This window comes from Carassius auratus, chromosome 25 (assembly GCF_003368295.1).
Source record: "Carassius auratus strain Wakin chromosome 25, ASM336829v1, whole genome shotgun sequence".
Classification (NCBI taxonomy): Eukaryota; Metazoa; Chordata; class Actinopteri; order Cypriniformes; family Cyprinidae; genus Carassius; species Carassius auratus.
This window is the reverse complement of record NC_039267.1, coordinates 5,646,158-5,663,426: the sequence shown is the minus strand read 5'-3', so window position 1 is coordinate 5,663,426 and position 17,269 is coordinate 5,646,158. Positions and strand designations below refer to the sequence as shown.

Here is a 17,269-nt window from a genome sequence, read left to right as displayed (position 1 = left end):
TACATGTAACTAGTTACTCACCAACACTGTGTATTTATGATTATGATCGTTAGTTATTTTTGGAGATTGACAGACATAATTACTATTAACAGTTGTTATTTAGGAAAAATGTGCATTAAAAAAATCTTGTTTTGTGATCTAGAGAAGTCATAGAAGACTGTATAGATGCATAAGAGTGAGTGATGATAACTGTATTTTCATTTTCTGAGTGTTATCCGACCTGATTCCCTTGAGTGCTTTGCACCAGTTGTTTGACGATACTGGGTAAGGTTCCATTCGAATGCAGAAGTTTGCCATTGGTCACCAAAACTTGTTTGACTGGAGCCTCTAGCTGGGGCAAAGGACCAACTCCTGTCCCACACTTCTGAAAAACAAAAGATACAACACTCTGAGGACTGTTCAACATGAAAAACTCTACAAATCAGTAACAAGGGCCAAACGGGGGGAAGATACGTGAGCTTCACACAAGGCTAGTGGCCAACGGCCCCAATGAACCGGACCCCCTGCATAGAGGATGGAATTTCAGCGGCACTTGAGACCGAGGTGGGGACAAAAGCAGCGATACGGCAGTCTTTCACAACCCACTTCATCAGAGGAACGAATACATGCTCTAAAACTTACTAAGTCAGAGCCAATGATGCAGATTTTCTCTGCACTGTTCCTTTTTTCACTATATTCTTATGTAAGGAGTAAAACAAAAGGTCTCCGCGCTATGAAACAAATGTAGGGCACTGCACAAGGGAGGGGCTCGTTCATAGCTTAGAGGTTTTCCCCCATCTCACGGTTCAAAGCAAGTGCTCGATAAACGTCTGGGCTGAAAAAAGAGCAAGTGTGTCTATAGATAGATGCGATATTCAATCTCATATGTTCTGGAGATACTGCGGCTTCTGCCAACTTGATCATGACGCATAGAAACAGAAGCTAAATATAGCATTGGGGCACCTGCAGAGACCTACAAGAATACAGTAGGCTGTGCGTAAACAACGTACCACAGCTGTGCATTCAAACCACAATCGAATCAACGCATTTCCACATTCAGAGACACTATGCCAAGCACTTTATTATGAGCAGCTGTTAGCACCTGTGAAGAGATTGCTTTTAGTTAATGACAACTGTTAGGGGGTCATTTCACACTCAACATTAAAGATTTAACACAACGCTTTCCACAGGTGCTGGGAAGAATCATGCATTGTCATCTATATATAGCGGCATACAAATGAAGAGCTTATTCACAGATAAGCACCAGCTGTATATTTAAGCCAAACATTTTTGAGTAATAGTATTGGGAAGTGCAATTAATTTAGTGAATCAGTTTGTTTAAATGATTTCCTGATTTTCTTTTCATTCATTACATAAAATAACTGCTCACTTAAGTCTTTGCATAACACATCTTGTAAATACTGCTATTTATTATTAAATCTGTTAAATTTTTAATGATTAATTAAGCAAGTGGGACAGAAATTACAGACGCTTCACCTTTAAGATATCTAGAATGTGTCACATGATTTGATTTCAATCACATGATTTATAATTTCAACATATTAGGCGCGTTTGAGTTGAAGCAGCGCTGCACAGAATGATCACTGTATGAGATCAAAGTACCGCGAGAGCGATTCGAATGCATTGGATCCATGTGCTCTCTTATCGCTCTCGCGGTACTTTGATGTCAAATACAGTGATCATTCTGTGCAGCGCTGCTTCAACTCAAACGCGCCTTTTATTATAATATTTAGTCATGTGTATTCACTACTAAATATCCAAGATTAGATGATGCCAACTGTAAAATATTTATTGATTATGATGACTCAAACAGTTCGGTCCATCTGTGGAGATGAGTTAGCTTAGAATCCTTGTTTGTAATGCCTGATCAAGTAAAAACACATAATATGAGAATTATTATTATTATTAATTTTTTTTACATTTGCATAGTAAATAAGCTTGACTGTGCGTCCAGCAAGCAAAATGTTAGCTAAAAAAATAAAACTAAGTATGATCCTTCCTGTGATGCAAAGCTGAATTCTCAGCATCATTTCTCCAGACTTCAGTGTCACATGATCCTCCAGAAGTAATTCTAATATATTTGTGGCTCAAGAAAAATTTCTTATTATCATCAATGTTAAAAACAGTTTTTGTTTTATATTTTAGTGGAAATATTTGAAATTTTTTCAGTATTCTTTGATGAGAAAAGTTAAAAAGAACAGCTTATATTTGAAATACATTTTTTAATCACAAGCTTTTAATTACAATTCAATGCTTTCTGAATAAAAGTATTAGTTTATTTAAAACAATAGTCTATACCACTCCAAAACTTTTGAATGGTAGTGTATATCATATAGCTATTTTGTAGGATTTCTAGTCAGGCATTATCCACGTTATTCTTTCAGTCAGTGAAATTGCTTTGCATAGACAGATTTGATTCATCAGGTAGACAGAATTGTTCACAACACCCTGCACCCATCTCACAGTTTTCCTCCCAGACAGAATCAGCCTTTCAGTAGAATGATTCACAAAGCCTTCGCGAATCAATACAAATGAATCATCACTGTTAAGTAACCGCTTATGTCTTTCTCTGTGAAAATAGTCTCACCTGTGAGTAGGTGCAGTTGGGTCCTATTTTTGTGTTCTCGGCCTGAGACCTGTGGGGGTGAGGGAAAGCCTCGGGTCTGGCTGACTGTGAGAGAGAGCGGAGGAAAGACGTCATGAGCGTGACGAGTGGGCTCACTTTCGCAGCCCACATCCACAGTCTTACGTGTGGGATGCTGGCTAAATATCTCCAGGATTCATCTCTGCTCGCTCTGTGTTATTCAACACAGCAGATGACTCATGTTCAGTACACCAAGGTTGCTTGTTTTTAATTCAAAAGCACATTAATAGCATTTCAATGATGCCCACCATGTCACATGATGCAGTTTGACCTCATAGTAGAAGGCAGTCGTGATTTGCAGACTGGTACTTCACACTTCACAGCAATCAGCTCCTAACTAATGTTCCTCTCGAGCACGAACGCGGAGCGATCAAGTAAATCAGGGGACCTGCGATGACTACAATCAGTCATGATTGCGGACATGCGAGAAAACAGGCCCACATCCATCTTAATCAGGTGAAGCGTGCGTCAATAGTGCCGACAGACAGCATAAGGACGGATGAAAAGCTCCAGCTAAACTTAGAGCCTCTTGGGTCGGGGGGGTGAGATACAATGAGAGGATATTGGCAGACCTGTAGCAGAAGTAAAACAGATTGGCCAAGAAACATAAAGACAATGGGATGATCTCGGCTGTATACACACCTTGGAGATTTATGTGGCTCTCACACCCTTAATACACAGGGTGATTATTTACGGAGTCCAAAACATAGGGTGGTTTTTGGCCAAGCAGCGGGAGGTTTAGCCATGCTGATGCGTTGGGACTTAACTGCATTCATTCACATGCAGTGAAATACATTCTGGCTTATAGGGGGATCAGAGAGTACATGGATTCAAGTGTGGAAGCAACAAAGAGAAGCATTTAGAAAACAGGCAGTAAAAATTTGTTACACTTAGACTGTGGCTGGTCAGCTGTGCAATGTGAGCCGCGGGCTTTAAAAGACTCATTCAAATATTAACACCTTTGAGTTGCTATGTTCAGGATCAAGGGCTTTGTGTTACAATGTGGGTCAGTGTGCAATGCAAGGATGAGATAGCCAATAAAATGCTTGAAAATTTGCATTCATTCCTTGGGTGATTTGATCTATAGTGATTATATATGCACAAAAATATTGGTACTACAAGAAAATACTACTCCAGATTTTCTTCTTCAAAATTTCACATTTATTCAATGTGTTACGGGAGTGATTTTTTTGATCAGTCAATATAAGATTTAATTAATCGTAATTGGTTAATATTCGATTTTAATTGTGCATTATAGTTTCTCATTATTTGTACTTTTACCATCATTGAGCTTTAAGATTAAAATGTATTATGGCTGAATTGGATTGTAGCATTTGATCTTAACTTTAGTTCTATTAAAACAAAATATAATATAACATAAAAAAAATTCATAAAAACAATTATTGGCCAGTATTTTTTTTAATTAATGCATTCCTAAAATATACTCTAAGAATAAAGGTTCCTTATTGGCATCTATGGTCCCATGAAGAACCTTTAACATTCATTCAAACTTTCCATTCCACAAAAAGTTCTTTATAATGGATAAAGGCTCTTTAGATTGTTATAATGTTCTTTGCACTAAGAAAAATAGTTCTTGTAAAGAAAATATCACTCAAAGGTTCTTTGGGGAACTAAACAGTTATTATGTGGCATCGGTTTGAAAACACCATTGTGAAACCTTTATTCTTAAGAGTCTACTGTGAGCTAAACCAATGACTTTCACTCTACAATGTGCCCAATTTTATATCCCAAATGCTATTTTTAAAAAATACTGGTGTTTAAGACCACCACCAATGGTTTTTACCCTTTTTGGTATCACATACACAGACAGACCAATAGAGTATTTGGGCCACCCCAATAAAGAATAAACTATGGCCATGGGTGAAACCCAAACCACACCCCAAAAGTTCAAATATACATCATATGCCGTTCTTAATACTCAAGACTCTTAATGCCTTTACTTGGAGCCTAGTACTGAATCATTTGCTGACAGTCACCTTAAAGGATGGTTCATACTTAGACACTGGCTTGAGGTTTTTTAAGCATCCTAAGCATCACATGTTCAGACCAAATATACTCATAGGGTGCAAGGGGTGCTTTTAACAACATCAATCCTTGATAGAACACAGACAATACACTGTCGCCAATGCATTTCATTACACACCGCCGTGAGATAAATCTCAATGCTGGAGTGGCAGGATGAATAGAATATTGGGACTCCTACATAATTTATTGTAACTTTGCACTCTTAACTTTATAATCAATAAAACTGAAAAATACACAGAACAGAATGCAATCAAATAGTCTCTCGTGTTACTGTGAGTTACGATTCTTAGAAGGCGAAGTGCAATGAAATCTGAGCAAATAACCAAATAAAATAAAATGTGATGAAGTTCTTTATATCCCCTTACAAAATACCATGTTAACTACATTTTCTTCTTCTGAAAAGTATAACCAGGCTTATAATTAGACACACACACACACACACACTCTCTCTCACACACACACTTTTCTTTTGATAACAGCGTTATATTTTAGCCCTATTATAATTATAGTTTCTGCCAAAATAAAATATCTTGTAAAAAATAAAAGTAATGTCAATACATACAATACATAATTAATATGCATAGCCTATAATTTAAATTAAATTAAATTAATCTAATTAAAAAAAACTTTTTTTTTCCCCTGGTTAATTTATTTTTCTTTTTAAGATCAGGGGAGACTAATACCAAGTGACCAATATAACAGCAATTGATATATTATTATGGAATTACATAAACCTGTAAAAGGCGTAGGCCTACTAATAATAGGCTATCTATCTAATAAAAACATGCATGCATAAACTATTTTAAATAGCCTACCATTATTTAACATAAAATGTTAAATAGGTAAAAAGTTATTAGTTATTAATTAACTATTAACTTTTTTTTCATAATAGCCTAAAAGAAAACTTCAGTGCAACCACAATCAGATAAATAGGCTGCAAAAGCTTTTAACAAGCGTAATCATAAATGCATGCGAGGGAAGGCATAAACTGCTCATACATTACCTTATTATTAATTTCAGGAAACATGTCGCTTTTTGACACGTGGATATTTAACACATCCAAGTCATAAGGCATGAGAGAGAAAGAACACGTTCACTTTTAAATCCAGCAGGAAACTTGCATGTGCATTTTAAGAATCCTGTAAGACACCGGAACCCGTTCTGTCAGCACTGGAAAATAGCATCGAGAACTTCGCGAAATGAAGTGTTTCCCGATGAGGCGGAGGGGTTGAAAGCTTTCGTCAGCAAGAGATTAACGGAAAGAGGCAAGCTGTCCGTCTGCTGCTCCACTTGACGTGTATGTCCCGAGATATACCACCTGTTCAGGTTTTCCAGCCTGCCTGCACTCTATATAGATGTGTTTACGTGCGCTTACCTATCACGGAACCCATATTCCTTCCATTCTAGCACACTGCATTTGTTTGCCAAGTCATGGCGCTCATAAAGTGGTAATCCAGGACAGTTATGACACAATGTCCAAATGTACAGCTGCACAAGTCAGCCTTCAATAACACAACCGACTCGCAGGCATGAGTTGTTTGTGTGTAGCCTACTTGCCGCGAGTGCCTCCTCTCACAATTTCTTCTCTTTGACACGGGCTTTGAGTATGCAACGGCACCGCCTTCACCACTATCCGTTTACTGCTCTCTCTTTAAGTTTCCATCTGTCAACGAACGATGGGACCCCAATAAATAACGCCCATCAGTACATCGTCATTCCCAAAGCCATGTGTATTTCAAAATGTCAAAAGAGCAGTGGACGAGACAAGAGCTTAAAAACGCCCTTCACTCAACCTATTGCATTGCCTCCGTGATTACTGGACTTTGATTTGAAGGGTGAGATCGTGTAGTTGCATTAGTGAAAAAGGTAAATTTCAACACCTAAAAGTTAACCGTACTGCTGATAAATGTGTTTGGGTGAAAAATTATGTCTGAACAATGAAAATAAAGCGATTTTACATAAAGTGTGGGTGTAGATTCATGTTCACACAACCAGCCAAATATATGGGGAAAAAATTAAAACATAAATAAAATAAAAAGAATGGTACATAAATTTGTCTTTGATTAGGATATATTATTATTGGTAAAATACATTTAATTAAGTGATACATTTTTTATCAAAACATAATTATAACAGAAAAATATGCACAATTATAATATCAGTATAATATGTGTTCAATATTACACCCTATAACAATTACAAATAATAAATGTATATATATATATATATATATATATATATATATATATATATATATATATATATATATATATATATATATATATATATATATATATATATAAATCATAAGCATGCTCCTCAAGGCATATGGCATTTTCCTATCATTGAAGAGCATGTTGAGGTTGTGAGATGAGTTTTTAATATAGCTTAACTGTTTTTAAATTGACATGACATCTTGGTGCCAGGCAATGGCATAAAATATCAGTCTGCATGTTTCCATAGACCAACTAGCCTAATTCAAAAAATCTCACAGTGGTATAGTGAGAATGTGTGAGAAGCCCCTAAGTCTACCTAATGACAGATAAATAAATAAATTAAATATAAATGTATGCATTTAGCAGACACCTTTATCCAAAGCGATTTTTACCTAAAATGTGTTCCCCGGGAATTGAACCCACAACCTTGCGCTGCTAATGCATTGCTCTACGGTACCACTCTCGCACACAGGAACACACTTACACAGGATACACTTTGATTGCAAAAAATGTATTCCTGTGAGCTACACTATATTTATGTTCAATTACATTTATAGAACACAATATCTTTTTAAGCCATTTGTGATGTCTATTGTATTATTATCAGATGGCTGGATATACTGGAGACAGTTATTCTAGCTATACAAAACACTTCAAGCCTTCATAAATGGCAAATATAGAAGGTAACAAGTTGACACTTTTTTTTCACACCTATTCCCTATAGACTAGCTCTGCTCACATGTAACAAGCATGGCAGAGCGGGAGCTTTTCACTGTTACAACGTGACTCAGTATGTAGGCTTATTATCAAACCACCTTTCTCAAATGTCATGCTAAGGCAGCCTGTGTCTACAGATTTAGGCCTAAGAAAAATAGTTATTATATTTCTGAACATCAGTTATAGGATGGAGAAAAAGAGGACAGCATTTAGTTTTAGCATAACCAAACCACAGTGCATGCATTTGGATCGGATTTGAACATACTGTACATAGTGAGTGCCTGTAATACCTACTATTTTAAAATCTAAATGCACTGAATATGGATTAACGTTTAAAAAACGTTTAATCTGTCATTATTCAATCTCATGTCTTTCCAAACACACATTCTGTTATTTTTTTCCATATTGTAAAAGTAGAATTTTGAAGGAATTCCGAAATTCCGAAAATGTTTGTTTTTAATTGAAACTTTCTATGCTGTAACCAATTATTACATTCAGAGTGCAAACTAGACTGGCAATAAAAGACAGATATATCAGCAGAGAGACAAAGGTGTAAGACACAAGAACAAACACTGGCTGTGTTGGGAGGAGGGAAAGATGCCTGATTATGATTAGTGTTTATGTTACATAACACCAAGGCACACTAGTAATCATGATGAGCTATGGGGATGAATTGTTCTTGACGGAGTGCTCATTCAGCACGATGACACCTCTTCCCTGCCCAATCCTCAGTAGCCTGCCACCATCTCTGGTTCATTCCATTCAAGACTCCTTTATTAAGAACCTAACAGCTCTGCATGACTGAAATCAGTCATGGAAATGTGTGAGGTAAACACCAACACTCACACATTAGCTGCTGTGGATGTAGTAATGATTAAAAGGTGATAGACTGCTTATTTGCATTCTATAATCAGCCATTTAGTAAATGATTTTTATAAGCATAAGTATTTAAGTATTTAATTAATGACTATGACGGCCTTATACAGCACAAGGAAATGCTAGAGAGAACTGATCAGGTTTTTTGAACAAAGCTGAGTCAGGAATCCTTTGATCATCTCAATACTTTGATCCAAAATGCGTGCCTTTGAAAGATTCACCCGAAAATGAAACTCTGTTATCATCCACTCCCCTTTATGTGTAATATGTAGCCTTTTTCATGGAACATAATTAGTCTAGAAGTAGCAGACTTTGCAGACTGCTCCATATGAAAGTGTATGGATGACTGCAGCTGTCAATCTCTATGACTCATGCACTATTTTTCTAGTTTTCTGAAGACATAGGATTACTTTGTGATAAACAAACTGAAATTAAAGTTGCTATGGTACTTTTCTGGAGCTTGACACTCAAAAAGTTGGAAAAAATGTGTGCATTTATGGCATGGGGCATCGCTGAACCATAATTTCCTACCCCTAGAAGGTTCATTGAAGTATCATACAACTTTTAGGAATGGATTTAAGGGTACTGCCCAAGTGACAAGCTGTTGTAACCCTTAGGGAGGGGTTCTCAAAAGTTGAGATACAACCATAATCAAACCCACCTAAACAAACTAATCAAGGTCTTCAGGATCACTAGAAAGTTACAGGCCGGTGAGTTTGATAAAGGTTGGAGCTAAACTCTACAGGAAAGTGGACCCCTGCCCTAAGAGTTCAGTTTTTGCACACTTTTTTTCAAAAGTGCAGCCACTTTTCACCAAGCTGTTCTATGGAAAAGAGCAGGATGGACGTTTTGATGGGTAATACCTTTTATGCATTGTGAAGAAAACATGAATGTGTTCTGGGAGCATTCTATTTATCTTCTACTTAGCATCTTAGCAGGATGTAAAGCCTTTTAGAGGTTGCCACAATCAATATGAAGCTTATCTGACTTGTAAACTAAAGAGAAATGATCACTTTGCATTTGAAATATCACATCTGCAGAACACAAATTAGAACAGAGAATTAAAACAAACAAAATTTGGAATGTGAACAAAGCCTTTTCTAAAAAAAAACTTCTACTGTTAAAAATGCACTAAACGAACTGAAATGCAATCTAGCTGATCTACAGTTGTATGTACACTTATCCATGATTCATTAGCACTATTACAAGGGGTGGAAAATTTAGGAGATGGCACATTCTGCCGGCAGAACTCCATAAATCTTTACCTCAGGTTGAACTCTCCCATTCCTCTGACTTTGTCGTGTGCCCCAACAGTTCTGGAGGATCTCAAAGCCACAGCAAGATGGTGTGGTCCCTTCTCCACCCATGGCAGGGTCACCCCATGCTGCGGGTAACCATAGGCCTCAGTCCCACTACGTCATGTCCACTTGCCGGTAAGGAGTCCTGAAGTTAACCACAACAACTTCTTTGGTCTTCAATGATCTAGAGCTCCACAATCCAGAATGAATAACCCGAAGGGGATCCCCTTCTTTTAGACTTCTTCAGACATGTGCTTGTGCAAAGATGCACAATCTCTGGATCTGGGGTCAAAGAGGATGTAGTCACACTCATCTCCCTGCAATGGATCTAAGAGTCCGTTTTATGTGCCATCTCCATATCTCTGTTCGAGGAGATGTGTGCTGCAGGCAGGGATAAATGGGTGGCTACATGGGGTGCTCGGGGAGAGCTTGGTGACGTGTGGACGAGACTCCACAAGGGAGCCATCCTGAGCCGGAGGCTGAGCAGTGGGGGCTCTCAGTGCCATCTTCCTCTTGCTCTATGGGAAACATCAGGGGAGTGATCCCTGACAGTGGAGCTCCACTCAGGGGCATCATAAGCGACTTCTGTTGGGACTTCTGGTAACTCCTCCCTCCCAGAGGCCGTCTCCTGGAGACAGAGCTGGAGATATTTCCTCCCCTCCACCGTTCACATTCCCCCAGGACGCTGACAAACAGCAGTGAAGTGCAGAGAGGAAATCTTATCCCCCGGCATGCACACATAGGCTTTGGTTTCTCCTGCTCCAGCACAGAGAGAGTGGGAAAATGAGCTCTGCCCTTCATAGTGATATGTCCGCCATTTGCCTCCATAGAGGATAATATTTCTGACTGTTTCATCCATGGGGGCTTGGGGTCTAATGTATATACCCACATCTCTCAGCGCCACTTAGGAGAGAACAAATTGGATCTTGTGCACCTGCCATCAGTTGAGAATGGGAATGTGTTTACCAACTTTACGTTTACATTGTAACTGACATTTGGAAGACCTTAGACATATCACTTTAATTGTGTCACTCAATGGTTATGTAACAGATGTGTTGCCTTTATCACATGGCCAATGGGGTTTTCAATGTGAGGTGGACATGTTACAATCTACTATGACATTACAGGTCTTCTGGCAATAAAAGAGTTTTAAAAAAGAACAGCTTAGAACTGTCATTAAAACTTTGCCTCTTCTAACAAATTTCTCCAGAGGTAACACAGCCATTTGGATTAAGATCAGTTCTTGTAAAATATTTTAAACAAATACCCCAGAGTTTTCCAAACCTACCCTTGATGGGCCATTGTTCGGCAAAGTTTAACTCCAACACACCTTCCTCAAAAATAAAGCTATCCTGAAGACCTTGATTAGCTGGTTCATGTGTTAATTTATGTAAGAGGTTGTCATTATTAGTCCTGGAGGCCAACCTTCCTGCAGAATTTAGCTCTAACTTGGTCAGCACACCTTGGGTGCATTTCCCAAAAGCTACTATGGTAATAAGTTATGTCATTACCAATAGAGTTCAGTGTAACTAATGACTGGCTATAGTTAGCTAACAATGGTTTTTATACACACCCCCGCCTGAGAGTTTCGAGTAATCCTTTTGACCTTGATTAGCTGATTCAGCTTCGTTTAATTAAAGTTGAAGCTAAACCCTGCAGTGAGGTGTCCCTCAGGAGCAGGACTGGACACTCTGGTTGTGAACACAGTTGGGAAATATCTTCAAGTTAAAATAAAAATAAAATATATATATATATATATATATATAAATACAGCTATACTGTTAAGAATTAATTTCGAAGTTATTAATCTTACTGTGCCCCAAAAATTACATCCAAGCCACTCTTACTTACAAATGAATGAACATTAGTAAATTAGATAATCAAATATAGTGACTTCTACAAATGATGCTAGACCTTATGAGAACAAACTTTCCAGCCTTCCTATTTCTAGCTCCTCTAATCTAGTGTTAATGCTATTTATATTGATGGTGCAAATTGGGTGTGGCTTCAAAATCAGTATCACCCATGATATAACAAATATTCAACAATGTATGTATTCATGAAGGCAACAGATTGATGGCAAATGACCTAGCTGGCAGATATGCAAGTTAAGCATATGTAGTGATCAACAAGTGGATAGAAGTCATTCAGGTGAAAGGGTCATCCAATAGAGCAGGTGTTGCAGAGTAGAGGATATATGGATTAACCACATGCGACACGTTTAGGAAGCCAGCAGATAAAGTCAAGGTAAAGTCCACACCTTTGCTAAGACTTTATTTTTGCACATGACCATATATATGTGTGCCTTATTGAAACTACAGATGGCAGTCTATTTTAATAGGTCCAGTGTGTTGATGACCAATTTAGGCCTGCAATTGGACTAATATAATTAACAGTATAAGCAGTCTTGTAGCTGAGAAATACTCAGTTGGGTGACCTAGTGTAGTATGTCATTTTTAAGAACATTACTAAGAAAAAGCTAAATATTAAGGAAGGTCTTAAGGAAGCATGTAAATAGACTGGTTTTCTGGTTATGAAACAAACTTTTAAAAAGTTGGACTATTTTTAATGTAACATACCATACTAAAAAAAAAACCCACAACACTCAGCGGGATTAAAAAACAGAACAAGCCTTGGCACAAAGTCTAAAAATGTCAACCTGAATATGTTGTAGCACTAGCACCCAGGACAATTCACATGCCAAACCCTAGTTCTTAAGGTTTATTCTAAATCTTAGCAAGCACCATTAATAAAAATAAATGTATGAATAAAAACAATGCTCAAATCTCTCATGAATACGGTGGATAATGATGCTTGAAATTTACAGATGTCCATGTTCAATAGTAGAGTCATTCAGTGATTGGGAAGAGGCAGAGAGACAGACTGACAATGCCCCACAAATTTATGCCAGCATGAGTAACATTATCTATCAAGGTCAGCTGTCTGGGCCAGGCCCCACATGGGCTAATCCCTATCACACACACAAATACACACACCCATGCACACACACACACAGAGGATGGGACAGGATGGCAATGATAACATTCAACATCTATTCATGTTTAAATTACAGCTGACATCTACAGTAATTATTCTGAGCAGCTTTGATTTTGTTGCCAAAGATTTCATTTTGGCTTCGACCTAGTCTTTAAATGTGCTGAATCTTTGAGCACAGATGCCCCATGGACTGTCTAAGCCAAGAATTGTTCCAAAATGACCCAACTTTTTTTAGCAGCTACTTTTAAACTGTAACTACAAGCCACAAGTATTTTTAAATCCTTAAACAATTTACAAGTTAATAACGTTACAGTTATTAAAAGCTGGCACAGTTCACTATATAAATTCTATACTGTGTATACAATCACAAATTTTAAGTACACACAACTTGATGTATAGACAAACATTTCGAGACAAACATAACCAAATGTTATGTTACTTTACAATTTGATTACTTTACGAGTAACCACCTCTCCTTGGATCATTCAAGAATTTACATTTTCAACAGTCTGTTTCAAACTGCTGACTGAGACTGAAGGATTCATTAAAAGAACCATTTCAAAATATATATATATTTTTATGAATCGGACTACGGGCATTCATCAACATACTGCAAGAAAATCAAAGTAAGAAAAATGAAAATCAAGTCAAACTTTATCGCTATAGCCATCAAAACACCACTGTGGTGGACTTGTAGCGCTGTTTCACTTCAGGCATTCCGACCCACCTGAGTTTGAGTCAGGGCTCACTAACCCTAATCCCCCTACCCCATTTTGCTTCCTGTCTAATGGCTGTCCTGTCAAAATAAAGGCTCAGAATGCCAAACAACAACAACCACAAAACCACACACACCACACGTGTACAAAATCCTTACCACCTTCACCAATAAATTTCAAGACCATCACCTGCTTTGAGAAATATTCCTGTTATTACACAGAATCCAAATGCAAAGCACTTGAACATATTTATATATTTTTTAATGGTGGATACCATTAATTAAATATTGTGCACCTGAAATGTTTTCAAGGTTTCAATACATACAGTCCAGACACTCCAAGATATGCAAAAGGTGATGTTTTTCACAAAAACTAATAGTTTTGTGCAATGAAAAGTTATCTTTTAGTGTGTTTGTTTTATGTATTGTATAGTTATTGAAGGGATGCACTGAGCAATGAGTGCACAAGCTTTCTGTCCTCTGTTTGAACCTAATGCATCGTTTTCAGTCAGCTTTCCAATGGCGATCTTAAACTTGATCTTGTGTTATGTAATATGCAGATTAATTGTAATATGCAGATTAACTTTAAGGCTATGACACATCCTTGAAGACTTCCTAGACTTAACAAATGAAGATCTAACATATCAACTTTGAAACCACCCTCTCACATTTGATCTTAATTTATGCAGTCTGCCAATAAAGATGTTTTTCTTACAGGATTTTGGTCATCGGTTAACTAAGCTCAAGAGACTAGTTACCTCAGTGTTCTCTGGTTGCCTGGATGAAGGAAGAAACATCATACCCTACAAACACTAAGCAAGGGACTACCTTGTTATTGCAAAAATAATACCCTGTGGTTTATGTACAGTATGTATATTAACTTAAATTGAATTACAAACACATGGAATCACTAAAATGTATGCCTTCCTTTTAAAATAAATGACAATTGGATTGGTGTGCCATATGTGTCCAAATATTTTTGGGCCACATTGTTGACTATTGAGAGCTAAACTTAATCCATAACCCATGGAATAATAACACTCTTCTTTTTGTCCTTGGTCTCAAATGATGTATCACAATTTGGAAATTTAGGATTTACAACTATCTGACACTACAACATCACATACCTGGTCATTATATAAAGTGTTCTTCCATAGTCTTTCATTACTCTGTTCAATATCTTACCTTCTCTCCTCTGTTTTCTCCTTCCCCTCTCTCTGATTCTGCCCTCGGGCCCATTTCTACCTCAGGCAATGCTGAACAGTGTTCGGGTGAATCCAGGGAACAAATTAAATAACAAATCCAATCCTAATGTACGGCAGCTACAGCGTGGGCTGCGATGACAGTGTTTGGGTGCTTTGGAGCTGCAGCCAGTGAGCCTGGTGTCTGGTGCTGACATGTTTGGCTCAGACAGCAGAGGAACCTGATGATAAGTCACTGAGTGATGGAAGCAGGTGCAGTCAGGCCACCACTCGCTCATCTTATGCCATCCGCAGGTTTGGTTTTACTGCACTTGCATTCTTGTGCTCTTCAGAAATGCATTGCATAATGTCAGTGTCACGTTCAGGTAAACATGGAGGTCAGATTTTTAAAGAAATTTAGTGTGACATCACTTGCTCACCAATGTAGTGAATGGGTGCCGTCAGAATAAGAGTTTATTAAAACATCACAAAAATTCACAATACGTCTCCAGTCCTTCAATTAACATCTGTGTTTGTAATAAACAAATTCGTAATTAAAACATTTTTAACTTCAGACTGTTGCATAAAAATAAAAGGTTAAGACCAGTCTTAAAAGTTAGTCAGATAATTATTTTCTTTAAGACTGGTCATATTTTTTTTTTAATTCAGTTACATAAAAACATAGATTAGTCTTAGTTGAATCCAAAAGTAAGACAAAGATTACTCTTTGGCAGTTTTTCAATTAATGTTAATTGATGAATTGGAGTCATCTGTGTATAATTGTGATGTTTTTATAAGCTGTTTGGACTCTCATTCTGACGGCACCCATTCACTGCAGAGAATCCATTGGTGAGCAAGTGATGTAATGCTAAATATCTCCACATCTGTTGTGATCATGAAACAAACTCAACCTGGATGGCCCGAGAGTACGTACAATTTCAGTTTGACCATTTTATGCAGTTTTTCTATTTATATATAATATTCATATAAAATATGATATTCATATAACATTCATATAACTAAATACATATACATTTTGAAGACACGGTGCATTGTGGGTATCAAGAACTATCTATTTACTAAACACTGTCTGTGGCATTAAACCATTGGCGGCCAAAGGAGTTTTCTGTCACACAGGTAAGCTGAGAATTATTATGTCACTGTCTGTGCATCCTTAACACAACCATACAGTACAGACAGCGACACACGCGTGACAACATCGGTCAGAGGGCAAGGTGATCTTCCTTTGTAACAGACACAACACAAAATCTACTTAAACAGTCTGTGCCAGACAACAGATTGAATGCATTATATATAGTCCAGTCGCATCTTTTGAACAATTTGCTTCAAAGAATCAGTTATCAGAGACAGATCCTGTTCAATGATTGAATAGTTGTTGACCCAACAATACTCTGACAGTTCAACACACTCTTAAAGGGATAGTTCACCTAAAAATGAAAATTGTGTCATTAATAATGTCATGTCGTTCCAAACCCGTTCAAACACAAACTGAGATATTTTTTGATGAGAGCTTTCCGTCCCTGCATAGACAGCAACACAACTGACACATACAAGGCCCAGAAAGTTAATAACGACATTGTTAAATTAGTCCATGTGACGTCAGTGGTTCAACCGTAATGTTATTAAGCTATGAGAATGCTTTTTGTCTGCAAAGAAAACAAAATATCAACTTTATTCAACAATTTCTTCTTTTGCATGGCAGTCTTCAACGTGCATTCACAAGAGTACTATGACGCGAGTGTGATGCTGGTAACTCTGGATGTGCTGGATGTCCTTGTTTACAAGCAGAGGAAGATACATGCTAAACATAAAACTCTCTTTATAAACATGTCTGAACCACGAATGAACCACTGATGTCACATGGACTATTTTAATAATGTCCTTACTACCTTTCTGGGCCTTTAACATGGTAGTGGCATTGCTGTCTGTGCAGGGTCATAAAACTCTCGTATTTCATTCAAAATATCTCAATTTGTCTTCCAAAGATTAACGAAAGTCTTGCGTCTTTGGAATGACATGAGGGTGAGTAGTTAATGACAGAATTTCAATTTTTGAGTGAAATATTTTATGTTTTGGCAGATTGGTAGCAAATGCATATTACTTTACAATCTCAATCAAACGTTTTTGTACAGTCTGCTTAAGCCCCACTGAGGATTAAATTTAGTGGCAGACATTAAAGCTTTATTTTTACTATAAGTCTTACAATTTTGTACAAGTCAGTTCTTACAAATTTGGATGAATTCACCTGCAATCATTCGATCATTTAGTTTTCTCTTGAGTGGACAGTTTCAATTAGAATCAGACAGACTAGTTTTGTGAAACAGTTCATCAATCCATTCAAAATATTCGACTCAAAAGAAGGACTTCTTTTAGCACCAAATGGCCTGAATCTGGTGCTTTTGGGAATCATTTTTAAAAGATCTATGTTAATCAAACAAAATCCCCATATCAGATCATCATTTTTTAGTTGATGACATAACCACTGTAATCCAATGTTTCACTATTTAAGCATCTTAAGAGAGCTCTTCTATATGTTCAGTGTTTTTCATGTTTGCGAT

General features: G+C 37.3%; 1 protein-coding gene across 5 annotated transcripts in view; it reads right to left on the bottom strand.

Moving 5' to 3' along the window:
* LOC113043087 (dual specificity tyrosine-phosphorylation-regulated kinase 4-like) overlaps positions 1 to 17,269 on the bottom strand; it is a 31,247-nt gene that overhangs the window by 10,219 nt on the left and 3,759 nt on the right. The window contains exons 1-3 of one of the 5 annotated variants that reach the window (XM_026202232.1): positions 14,695 to 14,887; positions 2,588 to 2,671; positions 221 to 364 (exon numbers count right to left, since the gene is read on the bottom strand). In XM_026202232.1, coding sequence (XP_026058017.1) covers positions 221 to 364; positions 2,588 to 2,671; positions 14,695 to 14,748 — 282 coding nt within the window. In that variant the 5' untranslated portion in view covers positions 14,749 to 14,887. Of the gene's footprint in view, positions 1 to 220; positions 365 to 2,587; positions 2,672 to 5,693; positions 6,632 to 14,694; positions 14,888 to 17,269 lie in introns of those variants that run through there. The other 4 variants (XM_026202231.1, XM_026202235.1, XM_026202234.1 and 1 more) reach the window with 4 other exon arrangements.